The 14107-nt window shown below is 54.7% G+C and overlaps 1 protein-coding gene across 8 annotated transcripts in view; it reads left to right on the forward strand.

The window, feature by feature from the left end:
* The window catches only part of SH3KBP1 (SH3 domain containing kinase binding protein 1), a 178440-nt gene that overhangs the window by 70970 nt on the left and 93363 nt on the right, over nt 1-14107 (forward strand). For all 8 annotated transcript variants that reach the window (XM_064152048.1, XM_064152049.1, XM_064152047.1 and 5 more), the window contains one exon: nt 9616-9722. In XM_064152048.1, the coding sequence (XP_064008118.1) occupies nt 9616-9722 (107 nt within the window). The remainder of the gene's footprint in view (nt 1-9615; nt 9723-14107) is intronic.

The raw sequence follows: 14107 nt of genomic DNA on the forward strand, positions 1-14107 counted from the left end.
AGTTAAAGCTGCAGTGACCTTAGGAGAATCAAAAGATTCAATCACATGCCTGACAACCACTGAGCAAGTAGGATAGTGGGAAATGATAACTGTTGAAAGGTTAGCTTGAGGCTCCAGGTTCAGAAAGTTGTTAAACTAACACTACCACCAAAAAGAGAAAGTCTTCTTTCTTGCTTTTCTTCTTCTGTTCTGGTACAGGCATTTGGCTGCATGGTGAGCCCAAAGGGGAGGATGAGGGAGGTTAGTATTAAAGTGAGAAGAAAACTGCAGAGGTTGTTTTTCATAGCAGGTCAGTTCAGTGTCTGCCTCCTCTCCCTGCTGCACAAGGCATGGAGTGCAGGCAGGCAGAGAGGGAGCTGGGGGTGCTGGCAGAGAGGAGCTGAAGAGGAGGCAGCAGTGCCCAGGTGGGCAGCAGAGCCAATGGCATCCTGGGCTGGCTCAGGAGCAGTGTGGGCAGCAGGACAAGGGAGGTTCTTGTGCCCACCCCTGTGCTCAGCACTGCTCAGGCCACCCCTGGAGTGCTGTGTCCAGCTCTGGGCTCCTCCATTGCAGAGAGATGTTGAGGTGCTGGAAGGTGTTTGGAGCAGGGCAGCAAGGCTGGGGAGGGGCCTGGAGCAGAGCCCTGTGAGGAGAGGCTGAGGGAGCTGGGGGGGTGCAGCCTGCAGCAGAGGAGGCTGAGGGCAGAGCTCATTGCTGCCTGCAGCTGCCTGCAGGGAGGCTGTAGCCAGGTGGGGTTGGGCTCTGCTGCCAGGCAGCCAGCAGTTTGCTCAGGGTCTTGCTAAGCCTGACCATGGCTGTCTCCAATGGACTGATGCATGCTCCTTCAAGACAGGAAGGACATGAACCTCCAAAGGGCATCCAGTCCAGCACCTTTGCACTTAACAGGGACATCCTCCACTAGAGCAGCTTGCTCACAGCCTTGGCCAGCCTCACCTTGAACATCTCCACACATGGGGCCCTGAGCAACCTGTTGCAGTGTGGCAGCAGCCTCCTGCTGCACAACTTGTTCCTCACAGCCAAGCTCAGGCTGCTCTGCTCTCATCTCAAACCATTGCCCTCCTCCTGTCCCTGCAGGCCTTTGCCAACAGTCCCTCTGCAGCCTGCTTGCAGCCCCTGCAGCTCCTGGCAGGCTGCTCTGAGGTCTTGCTGAAGCCTTCTCTTCTCCAGGCTGCACCCCCCCAGCTCCCTCAGCCTGCTCTGGTAGCAGAGGTGTTCAGCCCCCCTCACTAACACCTCTCAGCTGCCTGCTCAGCATGAACTGCTCCTCACTGCTCTTGCAGAGGCCCATGGCTCGGTCTGTGTCTCAGACAAAAGCAGTCTCACAGCTGTATACAAAATGCTCCTTGCACAGAACCCTTCTCCCATCCCTACCCTTCATTGTGTAACCACAGAACTGGGTTTTTTTGGGGGTGGATTTCATCACAGAAGCAGCTGACTTGAGTCAGAGACCTCTTTATTCACAGCTTTTCTCTTGGAGGAAATAGCTACTCAGTCCTAGAGCAGCATCATGGAAAAGACAAGGGGCAGCTGACAGCTCTCTTTAGGTGAAGGCAGTGTTTGTCCCAGCAGAACTCAAGGGGATGCTGAAACAGCACAAACTCAGCACCTAGAGAGATTGGGCTTTAGTTTTTAATCCTTTTAAGGTGAAGGAGTTTCTTTTTCTGTCTGCCTCAACTGCCCTGAGGCCTTGAGCAGTCCTCCACAACCATGTTTATGCCTATCCAAAGTGGGATTCTCCTATGCACTGCATGAAAAACCCACCAAAGAAGTACCTGAGAAAGTGCTTTCAGATGCAGAGTGCATTTTGAGCACTCCCTTAGTAGTTTAATTGTCACCAAACAAAGGTAATCTTACTGCAGCAATGCAGCAGCAGAACAGCTGGCACAAGGGTTCTGTGCTAGGCTGGTCAGAGGGAGAGGCTGAGCAGGGCTGATAGTGCTGGAGCCAGAGAATCTCTGAATTAACCAGGGTGGAAGAGACCTCTTCCATCATCGAGTCCAACCTAGCACCTAACCCTTCTAATCAGCTAACCCATGGCACTGAGTGCCTCATGCAGCCTCCTGTTAAACGCCTCCAGGGATGGGGACTCCACCACCTCCCTGGGCAGCCCATTCCAGTGCCAATCACTCTTGCTATGAAGAACTTCTTCCTGACATCCAGCCTAGACCTGCCCTGGCACAGCTTCAGCCTCTGTCCCCTTCTTCTGCTGCTGGCTGCCTGGCAGCAGAGCCCAACCCCACCTGGCTGCAGCCTCCCTGCAGGCAGCTGCAGGCAGCAATGAGCTCTGCCCTGAGCCTCCTCTGCTGCAGGCTGCACCCCCCCAGCTCCCTCAGCCTCTCCTCACAGGGCTCTGCTCCAGGCCCCTCCCCAGCCTTGCTGCCCTGCTCTCAACACCTTCCAGCACCTCAGCAGCTCTCTTGAACTGAGTACCACTTCATGGTGCTAAAGAGCAGGGAGATGAAAAAAGCAGCACTGGCAGTTATTTATAGTGAGAGGCTCCAGAACTGCCCCCAGGGCTGCAGGTGGGGTGTGAGGAGAGCAGAGCCAAGGGGCACAATCACCTCCCTTGCCCTGTGCCCACACTGCTCTGGCTGCAGCCCAGCACAGGGTTGTGTCTGGGCTGCACTCACCCTGCAGGCTCCTGTGGAGCTTTGCATCAGCCCAGACCCTCAGGGCTGCTCTCAGCCATTCCCCACCCAGCCTGCAGCTGTGCTTGGCACTGCACCCACCCAGCTGCAGGACCTTCCACTTGGCCTTGCTGAATGCCATGAAGTTGGCCTGGGCACAGCTCTGCAGCCTGCCCAGCTCCCTCTGGATGGATCCCTGCCCTCTAGCAAGTGACTGTGCCACACAGCTTGGTGCCATCTGCAGCCTTGCTGAGTGTGCACTGATTGCTCTGCCCATGGCACTGACAAAGCTGTTGCACAGCACTGGTGCCAGCAGTGACCCCTGAGGGACACAGGGGCCCTCTTCCTTCCCAGGTATTGTAACCAGGGCAAACAGATCAGTGTTAAGGAGAGGTCTGGTTGCAGGTTGAGCAGGTGCTGTTAGGTGCAGCTGCATCCTTGGATAGACTCAGGAGAGCTGTGCAAGTGAAGGCCAGGAGTGAGTGAATTTGACAGGAAGGTTCATTCTTGCCCAGATCAAGCTGACACAAAGTCATCACTGGCAGAAGTGGGCATGGTTGTGGCCCTAGGGGCAGAGCCAAAGCAGATTAGAGTGAAGAGCCACAAAGTGTGATGTGCCCAGATGGATTGTGGAGGGGAAAACCTGGAGTGGCTGCTGGTCGAGGGACTTGCAGCAAGCAAAGCAGCAGAGGTTTGTGATGGGAAATGATGTGCAGCTCAGAAATTGACTTTAGGCACGATGTAGTCACCCTGAGTTATTTCACTGCTCAGCTTAAACCCCCTGAAAAGCAGCTAAATCTGCCAAGGCAAGTTGGGGGAAGGTCATTAGAAAGAACACACAATACAAGGGAGGTTCTGCTGCTCACCCCTGGGCTCAGCACTGCTCAGGCCACCCCTGGAGTGCTGTGTCCAGTTCTGGGCTCCTGAATTCAAGAAAGATGTTGAGGTGCTGGAAGGTGTTTGGAGCAGGGCAGCAAGGCTGGGGAGGGGCCTGGAGCACAGCCCTGTGAGGAGAGGCTGAGGGAGCTGGGGGGGTGCAGCCTGCAGCAGAGGAGGCTCAGGGCAGAGCTCATTGCTGCCTGCAGCTGCCTGCAGGGAGGCTGTAGCCAGGTGGGGTTGGGCTCTGCTGCCAGGCAGCCAGCAGCAGGAGAAGGGGACACAGCCTCAAGCTGTGCCAAGGCAGGTCTAGGCTGGATGTTAGGGGGAAGTTCCTGGCAGAGAGAGTGATTGGCACTGGAATGGGCTGCCCAGGGAGGTGGTGGAGTGGCTGTGGCTGGAGGTGTTGCAGCCAAGCCTGGCTGGGGCACTGAGTGCCATGGTCTGGTTGGTTGGGCAGGGCTGGGTGCTAGGTTGGGCTGGGGGAGCTTGGAGCTCTCTGCCAGCCTGATTGAGTCCATGATTCTGTGATTTAATTTCAGTATGAGAATATTCTCTAGGTGATCCTGCTCTGGAAGGGGAGCTGGACCAGGTCCCTTCCAGCCCATGGCATTCTATGATTCTATGATTAGAAGCTGTCCAGTCCATCAGAAGTTGTCCATCCAGTCCAGCCCCTGTGCCAGAGCAGGAGCACCCAGGGCAGGGCCACCAAGATGCTGAGAGCAGCTCTGCTCTGAGCACAGGCTGAGAGAGTTGGGGCTGTGCAGGCTGGAGAAGAGAAGGCATGGAGGAGACCTTGGATTGGCCTTCCAGGATCTGAAGTGGGCTGCAGGAAGGCTGGGGAGGAAATATTGACAAGGTCTGGGAATGAGAGGATGAGGAGGAATGGGGAGGAGAGATTGAAAGTGGATGTTAGGAAGAAGTTGTTTGCAGTGAGGGTGGTGAGACACTGGCACAGGTTGGGGGTAGTGAGAGACTGGCACAGGTTGAGGGTGGTGAGAGACTGGCACAGGTTGAGGGTAGTGAGACACTGGCACAGGTTGAGGGTGGTGAGACACTGGCACAGGTTGAGGGTGGTGAGACACTGGCACAGGTTTCCCAGGGAGGTTGTGGAGCACAGAATCACCCAATGTGATCGAAGATCACATTGGGTGATTCTGTGCTCCACAACCTCCCTGGAGCTGTTCAGGACCAGGTTGGATGAGACCTTGATTGACCTGTTCTAGCAGGAGGTGTCCCTGGCATGAGGAGAAGAAAACCAATCAGCTCCTGTGTGTTCAGAACTGATGCCTTTGGTAAATAAACTCTTCCTATAGCATCTGAAATCAGCAGAGGAGCAGGCAGGGAGAGAGAGGGCAGATGATAAATGATTCATTGGCTTGCCTCCTCCTTGAGATTCATCTTTAGCAGCCTGAGCTAACAGATGTCTCTTAAAGATGAGGAATTCACCAGAAGCTGCCACAAGACAATGCAAGGAGCAGCCAGGAGTGTTCTGTTAGTCCCAAAGGTTTGTTTCTTAGGCTTTGTCAGCTGTTGGCTCTCAGGATCTAGAGCAGCTCTTAGATCAATGAATGGCTTTGCTCACAAACGTTTTCACAGTGTCACAGTATCATCAAGGTTGGAAGAGACCTCACAGATCATCAAGTCCAACCCTTTACCACAGAGCTCAAGGCCAGACCATGGCACCAAGTGCCACGTCCAGTCCTGCCTTGAACAGCTCCAGGGACGGCGACTCCACCACCTCCCCGGGCAGCCCATTCCAGTGTCCAATGACTCTCTCAGGGAAGAACTTTCTCCTCACCTCCAGCCTAAATCTCCCCTGGCATAGCTTGAGGCTGTGTCCTCTTGTTCTGGAGCTGGCCACCTGAGAGAAGAGAGCAACCTCCTCCTGGCCACAACCACCCCTCAGGTAGTTGTAGACAGCAATGAGGTCTCCCCTGAGCCTCCTCTTCTCCAGGCTAACCAATCCCAGCTCCCTCAGCCTCTCCTCGTAGGGCTGTGCTCAAGGCCTCTCCCCAGCCTCGTCGCCCTTCTCTGGACACGCTCAAGCATCTCAGTGTCCCTCCTAAACTGGGGGGCCCAGAACTGAACACAGCACTCAAGGTGTGGTCTAACCAGTGCAGAGTACAGGGGCAGAATGACCTCCCTGCTCCTGCTGGCCACACCATTCCTGATGCAGGCCAGGATGCCACTGGCTCTCTTGGCCACCTGGGCACACTGCTGGCTCATGTTCAGGCGGGTATCAATCAGCACCCCCAGATCCCTCTCTGTCTGGCTGCTCTCCAGCCACTCCGACCCCAGCCTGTATCTCTGCATGGGGTTGTTGTGGCCAAAGTGCAGCACCCTGCACTTGGAGCTATTGAATGCCATCCCCTTGGACTCTGCCCATCTGTCCAGGTGGTCAAGGTCCTGCTACAGAGCCCTTCTGCCCTCCAACCCAGCCACATCTGCCCCCAGCTTGGTGTCATCTGCAGGTGAGGCTTTCAGGGAGGTATTTTTGTTGTGTGTTGGGTTTGTTCAGCCTCACTCAGGCTTCAGTTCCATGCAGGTCAGCTGGGCATGGGGAGATTGCCTGTGTGCAGCTCACAGGGAGGATGTGGATCTGAATGGCTTCAAATTAGAGAACAGCAGATACAGATTGGGAGTTGGGAACAAATTCTGCACCATGAGGGTGCTGCAAGACTGCAACAGCTTGCCCAGAGAAGTGGTTAAGGTCCCATCCCTGGAGATATAATGTCAAAGTGAGGCTTGACAGGGCTCTGGGCAGCCTGATCTACTTGGGGATGCCCCTGCTGACTGCAGGGGGAGTTACAGTGGATGAGCTTTGGAGGTTCCTTTCCAGCCCAAACCCTTCTGTGATTCTATGAATGAGCAGATCCAGAAATGGGGCACAAAAATGATCAGGGGTTGGAGCATCTCTGCTATGAGGACAGGCTCGGGGAGCTGGGGGAGTGCAGCCTGCAGAGGAGAAAGTTCCAGCAAGACCTCAGAGCAGCCTGCCAGGAGCTGCAGGGGCTGCAAGCAGGCTGCAGAGGGACTGCTGGCAAAGGCTTGCAGGGACAGGAGGAGGGCAATGGTTTGAGCTGAGAGCAGAGCAGCCTGAGCTTGGCTGTGAGGAACAAGTTGTGCAGCAGGAGGCTGCTGCCACACTGCAACAGGTTGCCCAGGGAGGTGGTTGAGGCTCCATCTGTGGAGCTGTTCAAGGTGAGGCTGGGCAAGGCTGTGAGCAAGCTGCTCTAGTGGAGGATGTCCCTGCTAGCTACAGGGGGTTGGACTAAGCTGATCCTTGGAGGTCCCTTTGAAACCAACCCATTCTCTGGCTCTGTGCAGTGTTCAGGCTCTCTGTTTTGCAGCACTTCCTGACCAATGAGGAGAACAAACTTCCAAGGCAGTTGAGGGCAGCTTGGCCAGGGCACCATTTCTCTGCAGTCAGTATTCTCTAGGTGAGGGTCTTGCCTTCACATGCTGATCTCTTCAGGGATTGCTGCCTCCCACCACCCGGGCTTGGAGTGCAGGTGACAAGGGTGTTGCAGCCAAGCCTGGCTGGGGCACTTAGTGCCATGGTCTGGTTGGTTGGCCAGGGCTGGGTGCTAGGTTGGACTGGATGAGCTTGGAGCTCTCTGCCAGCCTGCTTGGTTCTATGGTTCTATGAAAGAATGCTCCAGGCTGAGACTTGTTGGACCAAAACTTGTGCAATCCAAAGCAAACACAGCAGTGTGGATTTCTGCCTTGAGAACACACTTGCAGTCGAAGAGCTGGAAACAGAAGATGTGAAGTAATTACTCTGACTCAGAAAGGGGGCATTTATGTACCCCCACTGTCAGAACCAGACTGGGTAGCTTGGGGAACAGCACTGTGCACTTTTGTGCTAGCTGAAGAGAGAACTGAAGGGCTGACAGTGCTGCAAAAGAAGGGACCAGGTTTGTGTAGTCTCTCTGCCTTTGTCTGCAAGCAAACACAGAATGGTGTAGGTTGGAAGGGACCTCAAAGATCCTCCAGTTCCAGCCCCCTGCCATAGGCAGGGACACCTCCCACTAGAACATGCTGCCATGAAAGCCTGGCTGGGGCACTTAGTGCCATGGTCTGGTTGACTGGGCAGGGCTGGGGGATAGGTTGGGCTGGCTGAGCTTGGAGCTCTCTTCCAGCCTGCTTGATTCTATGATTCTAGGCCAGGCTGAGGGAGCTGGGACTGAGATCTTGGAGCAGAGCAGCCTGAGGGGTGACCTTACTCATGTTGCTAAAGGTGTGCAGGGCAGTGTGGGCAGGACGCAGCCAGGCTCTGCTCAGGGCTGGCCAAGGGCAGCACAGGGGGCACTGGGGCAAGCTGGGGCAGAGGAGGTGGCACTGGGGGCAAGCTGGGGCAGAGGAGGTGGCAGGGGAAGAGGAGGGGAAGCTTTTTCCCTTCTCTGACATTCCTTTCTGCTTTGGGTTAAGCTTCAGTAGTGATCTTGGCTGCAGAAGTGCTTCAGCTGTGGCTTGTCAGATGCACCAGCCTGCCTGCTGCTGTGGCCTGGAGCAGAGCTCCACTTCTCAGCTAGGTGATAGTTTTCTCTCCTGGAAGCATCTGAGCCCTGGTGCTGTTAATGGCTGCCAGTAACTGCTGCTGCTATGCAAAACACACCCTAAAAGACCTAAATACTGCTGCATGCTCTCAACAAAGCAGTGACTGAATTGGCCAGGAGAGGCTTGCTGTGATTCTGACAGTGGCTCTGTGATAAAAGGTGATGGTGGAACAAAAATGTGGCTCCTGAGCACTCTGCTTCCTGACAGGCAAATCTTGGTCATAAAATTCACAGCAGCAGGCAGCTGGCTGAAACCTGCAAGCATTGCTGTGTAGTCTGGCAGGGCCTGATCTCCTCAGTAACAGCAGAGCATGAATGCACTCAGAGTAGTGCATTAGTAGCAGTGAAGGCAAATTGCAGTGCAGCTTAATTGAGCTCAATGGACTCCTGCAGGCTGCATGGTTCACATCAGAGCAGGACACTTCCCACTTCATCTGCTTGCAGGAAACACAACAGCTCTACATAACCTGTTGGGTAGAGTACTGCAGGCAGCTCAGGTGCTCTAGAATCATGGAATAGAATCATAGAATCAGTGAGGGCTGGAAGGGAGCACAAGGAGCAGCCAGTGCCAACCCCCCTGCCATGCCCAGGGACACCCTACCCTAGAGCAGGCTGCACACAGCCTCAGCCAGCCTGGCCTCAAACACCTCCAGCCATGGGGCCTCAACCACCTCCCTGGGCAACCCCTGCCAGGCTCTCACCACTCTCCTGCTCAACAACTTCCTCCTCCCCTCCAGCCTCACTCTCCCCACCTCCAGCTTTGCTCCATTCCCCCCACTCCTGTCACTCCCTCACAGCCTCAAAAGTCCCTCCTCAGCTTTTTTGTAGCCCCCTTCAGATGCTGGAAGGCCACAAGAAGGTCCCCTGGGAGCCTCTTTCCTCTTCTATAATCTGATATTAATACACCCTGAACATCTGCATCTCTGTATGCATATATAGAGAGAGAATCAGAGTGGCTGGGGATGGAAGGGACCTCTAAAGGGCAACCAGTCCAACCCCCCTGCACTCAGCAGGGACACCCTCCACTGGAACAGTTTGCTCACAGCCTTGTCCAGCCTTACTTGGCCAATCCCACCTGGCTACAGCCTTCCTTCAGGGAGCTGTAGACAGCAGTGAGGTCTCCCCTCAGCCTCTTCTTCTCCAGACCAAACAATGGCATTTCCCTCCCAGGCTTCATGCTAAAGCAGAGGCAGTTAAGTCCCTTGGTGTCTGCATCCACAGCCTCCATTTCATTTGAGACTTCCTTGGCCTCTGGTAGGACAACTCTGTTTCTCTCATCTCTCTTGGTTGCTTTGTCCTTCAGATCTATATTTGTTGTGCTCTGAATTTTGAAAGACTCCAGGGAAGGATTTGTGCCTCTCCAGAGTCCAGTCTCAGCTCCAAGTGCTCAGCTTTAGGCAGCTGAACTAAGCATTGCAAGCAGCCAGGTTCTTTTAACAGCACTCAGAGAGTAGTATTTCATCCTGAATGCCTTTCTCTGGCTTGTATTTGGCATGCAAATGTGTTTTAGTTTAGTTTAATAAATGAATCTTTGCCTTCCTTTCCCCCAGGAGAGAGAAACAGAAGAAGAAGATGTCAGGTGGCTTTCAGTTACATGCCTCAAAACGAAGATGAGCTGGAATTAAAAGTTGGTGACATCATTGAAGTTGTGGGAGAGGTGAGCAGCCCTTCAGAACACACTCCTGACACATCTTGTGCTTGCTAGGCTGTTAGACACAGTGTGCCTGAAGGCTTCATGTCAGCCAGCCCTCTTTCTTCTCTGCTGTGCTTTGGGGTGTTGTTGGGGGGTGAGGAGATAGGGATTTTGGGAAGGCTGCTTCCCCCCTGTAGCACTTCTGCTGGTTCATAGAATCAGTCAGGGTTGGAAGGGACCACGAGCATCATCTGCTTTCAAGCTCCCTGCCATGGGCAGGGACACCTCACACTTAGATCAGACTGTCCAGTGCCTCATCCAGCCTGGCCTTATAAACACTTCCAGGGATGAGGCTTCCACTACCTCCCTGGGCAACCCCTTCCAGGGTCTCACCACCCTCACTGGGAACAACAGGATCAGAGGAAATGGTTCCAAGCTGCAGCAGGAGAGGTTCAGGCTGGGTGCTAGGAAATATTTCTTCCCTGGAAGAGCTCTCAAACCTTGGAATGGTCTGCCCAGGGCAGTGCTGGAGTCACCACCCCTGGAGGTTATGTGTGAGCAGTGTGTGGACCTGGCACTTAGGGACATGGTTTAGTGTTGACCCTTTGGTGCTGGGTCGAAGGTTGGACTGGCTGAGCTTGGAGCTCCCTTCCCACCAGCTGTTCCCTGTGATGGATTTTCTTGTCAAACCTGTATGATTGGTTTTGTTTTTGCTGCCTCAGTGAGGGAAGAACTTGGCTCTAGAAGGCTCTAACCTCTGTTACCATCCCAGGTGTTCTCAGCAGAGATGGAATTCTGCCATCTGCGCGTCGGGGGCCAAGCGATCGCTGCGCGCTCCCGAGCCTGAGCCACCTCTCACTTCCCTAACCTTATTCTGTCTGTGAGCAGGGTTGGAAGGGGGTGGGGTGGGGGGATGGCAAGGTCCTAAGATAATTAAGAGCTTATTTTGAAGTCAGTGTAAACTCCCTGTTCTGATGGCTTCCATGGCAGCACAGCAGCTGCTTCCCTGGCGCAGTTGGAAAGCATCTTTGACCTCACATGACCACAGAAATATCTTCCATCAGTTGCCCTACTTAGAACTTTTAAGTCTGTGCCTTTCAAGAGTGAAGTGATGGAATAAAACCCCTTCAGCCAACAAAATGAACTCTCCTAGATGAGTTGCATGCTTAAATAATTTAGATGAGACACCAGGCTTCTCTCAGGAAATGCATCTCTTGTCTTGCTGGAAATGTGAGCAGCTGAATTATACATAAGTGATGCTGCAAACCCAGGCTGGAAATGTTTGCATGGCACTTGAAAGATGCACAGCTCTGACAGTCAGGCATGTGTGTGCTTACAGTTAAGGGATGGGAGCCAGCAGCGTGCCCAGGTGGCTAAGAAAGCCAACAGCATCTTGGCCTGGATCGCAGCCATCGTGGCCAGCAGGAGCAGGGCAGCGATGGTGCCCCTGGACTCAGTGCTGCTGAGGCCACAGCTTGAGTGCTGGGTTCAGTTCTGGGCACCACAGCATAGGAAAGACATTGAGGGGCTGGAGAGTGTCCAGAGAAGAGCATTGAGGCTGGGGAGGGGTCTGGAGGGCATCATATGAGGAGTTCTGAGGCATCTGAGGGTGTTCAGTGTGGGAAAGAGAAGGCTGAGGGCAGATCTTACTGCTCTCTACAGCTCTCTGAGAGGAGGCTGGGGTTGGTCTCCTCTCCCAAGTACCCAGCAACAGGACTAGAGGCAATGGTTGGAGTTGTGCCAGGGGAGGTTTAGGTTGGACATGAGCAAGAACCTCTTCAGTGAGAGAGTGTTGAGGAGTTGGAAGAGACTGCCCAGGGAGGTGGTGGAGTCTCCATGCCTGGAGGTGTTGAAGAAGCTGCAGCTGTGGTGCTTCAGGATCTAATTTAGTGTCCATTGCAGCTGGGTTGCAGTTGGATTCTGTGATCTTAAAAGTCTTTTCCAGCCACAGTGCTTCTGTGAGTCTGTTCTATGCTTTCTGGAACCCATTTGCATTGCCAATTGAAGGCTTTGTAGTCTCAAACTCAGAGTTGTACCTTGAACTGCTGCTGCTGCTGCTAAGGTTTAAGCAAATCTCTTGTCTAGGGCTGCTTTGTTTGCCTGGCAGTCCTGAAGGGAATTGGTTTTACTGGGGTGTGGAAGAGGATTGCTCACAGCTAAGCTTGAGCTGCTGGCCAGCAGTGGTGGCCAAAGAGCAGCTGACACGTGTGAGGCTGTGCCCACTGTGACCTTATGAAATACCCTGTTCTGTTAGCTCTGCCTCAGGCATTGTCTGGTGTGTTCATGGGAGCCAGGACATTGTCTGACTCTCCTGAGTGGCACTCACTCAGCTGCTCAAAGAGGGAAGAGAAAGCATTGCAGAGAAAACAACTGTTAGCAGCTCAGGAAGTGTTGTGTGGCCTTTATCCTCTGTCACAGAGTGGCTTGGCTTGGAAGAGACCTCCAAAGGTCAACTAGTCCAAGTTCTCTGCAGCCATCAGAGACATCCTCCACTCGAGCAGGTTGCTCACAGCCTTGGCCAGCCTCACTTTGAATATCTCCAGGGTTGGGGCCTCAACCACCTCCATGGGCAACCTGTTGCAGTGTTCCACTACTCTCATGGTGCAGAACTTGTTCCTCACAGCCAAGCTCAGGCTGCTCTGCTCTCAGCTCAAACCATTGCCCTCCTCCTGTCCCTGCAGGCCTTTGCCAGCAGTCCCTCTGCAGCCTGCTTGCAGCCCCTGCAGCTCCTGGCAGGCTGCTCTGAGGTCTTGCTGAAGCCTTCTCTTCTCCATGCTGCACTCCCCCAGCTCCCTCAGCTTGTTCTTGTAGCAGAGGTGCAGCAGCCCTCTGATCATCTTTGTGGCCCTCATTTGGACCTGCTCCATCAGCTTCATGTCCTTCCTGTGTTGAGGGCTGCAGAGCTGGATGCAGCATTCCAGGTGAGGTCTCTCCAGAGCAGAGCACAGTGGCAGAATCACCTCTCTTGACCATACTACTTTTGATGCAGCCCAGGCTGTGATTTGCCTTCTGTGCTGCAAGCTCAGACTGTCTACCCCTGTCGAGCTTCTTGTCCATCAGCACCCCCAAGTCCTTTCCCACAGGGCTCCTTTTTGTCATCTAATCCCCCAGCCTGTGTTGGTAGTGAGGATTGTTGCAGCCCAGGTTCAAGATGCTTCACTCATTGCACCTGCAGGATAGCCCAGAGGTCAGGCCCAGCCAGCATGGGTTTAGGAAGGGCAGGTCCTGCCTGACCAACCTGAGCTCCTTTTGTGATCAGGTTCCCTGCCTGGTGAGTGTGGGGCAGGCTGTGGATGGAGTCTGCCTGGACTGCAGCAAAACCTTTGACAGTATCTGCCACAGGCAGCTCCTGGCATAGCTGCAGCTCCTGTCTTGGGCAGATTCACTCTGGTATGGGTCAAGAACTGGCTGGAGGGCTGGGCCCAGAGAGTGGTGGTGAATGGTGCCACATCCAGCTGGCAGCTGGCACCAGTGCTGTGCCCCAGGGATCAGTGCTGGGCACAGTCCTGTTCAGCATCTTTAATGATGATCTGGACAAGGGGATGGAGTTTAGCATCAGTGAGTTTGCAGGAGCTAGGGTAGGAGAGCCCTGCAGAGGAACTTAGCCAGGCTGGATGGGTGGGCAGAGGCCATGGGATGAGATTGAACAAGGCCAAGGGCAGGGTTCTACACTTTGGCCACAACAACCCCAAGCAGCACTGCAGGCTGGGGACAGAGTGGCTGAGAGCAGGCAGGCAGAGAGGGAGCTGGGGGTGGTGGGAGAGAGGAGCTGCAGAGGAGGCAGCAGTGCCCAGGTGGGCAGCAGAGCCAATGGCATCCTGGGCTGGCTCAGGAGCAGTGTGGGCAGCAGGACAAGGGAGGTTCTTGTGCCCACCCCTGTGCTCAGCACTGCTCAGGCCACCCCTGGAGTGCTGTGTCCAGTTCTGGGCTCCTCCATTGCAGAGAGCTGCTGAGGTGCTGGAAGGTGTTTGGAGCAGGGCAGCAAGGCTGGGGAGGGGCCTGGAGCACAGCCCTGTGAGGAGAGGCTGAGGGAGCTGGGGGGGTGCAGCCTGCAGCAGAGGAGGCTCAGGGCAGAGCTCATTGCTGCCTGCAGCTGCCTGCAGGGAGGCTGTAGCCAGGTGGGGTTGGGCTCTGCTGCCAGGCAGCCAGCAGCAGAAGAAGGGGGACACAGTCTCAAGCTGTGCCAGGGCAGGTCTAGGCTGGATGTTGTTAGGAAGTTGTTGTCAGAGAGAGTGATTGGCACTGGAATGGGCTGCCCAGGGAGGTGGTGGAGTGGCTGTGCCTGGAGGTGTTGAAGCCAAGCCTGGCTGGGGCACTTAGTGCCATGGTCTGGTTGGTTGGGCAGGGCTGGGTGCTAGGTTGGGCTGGCTGAGCTTGGAGCTCTCTTCCAACCTGCTGGATTCTATGAT

This window comes from Pogoniulus pusillus, chromosome 12 (assembly GCF_015220805.1).
Source record: "Pogoniulus pusillus isolate bPogPus1 chromosome 12, bPogPus1.pri, whole genome shotgun sequence".
NCBI classification, from domain to species: domain Eukaryota; kingdom Metazoa; phylum Chordata; class Aves; order Piciformes; family Lybiidae; genus Pogoniulus; species Pogoniulus pusillus.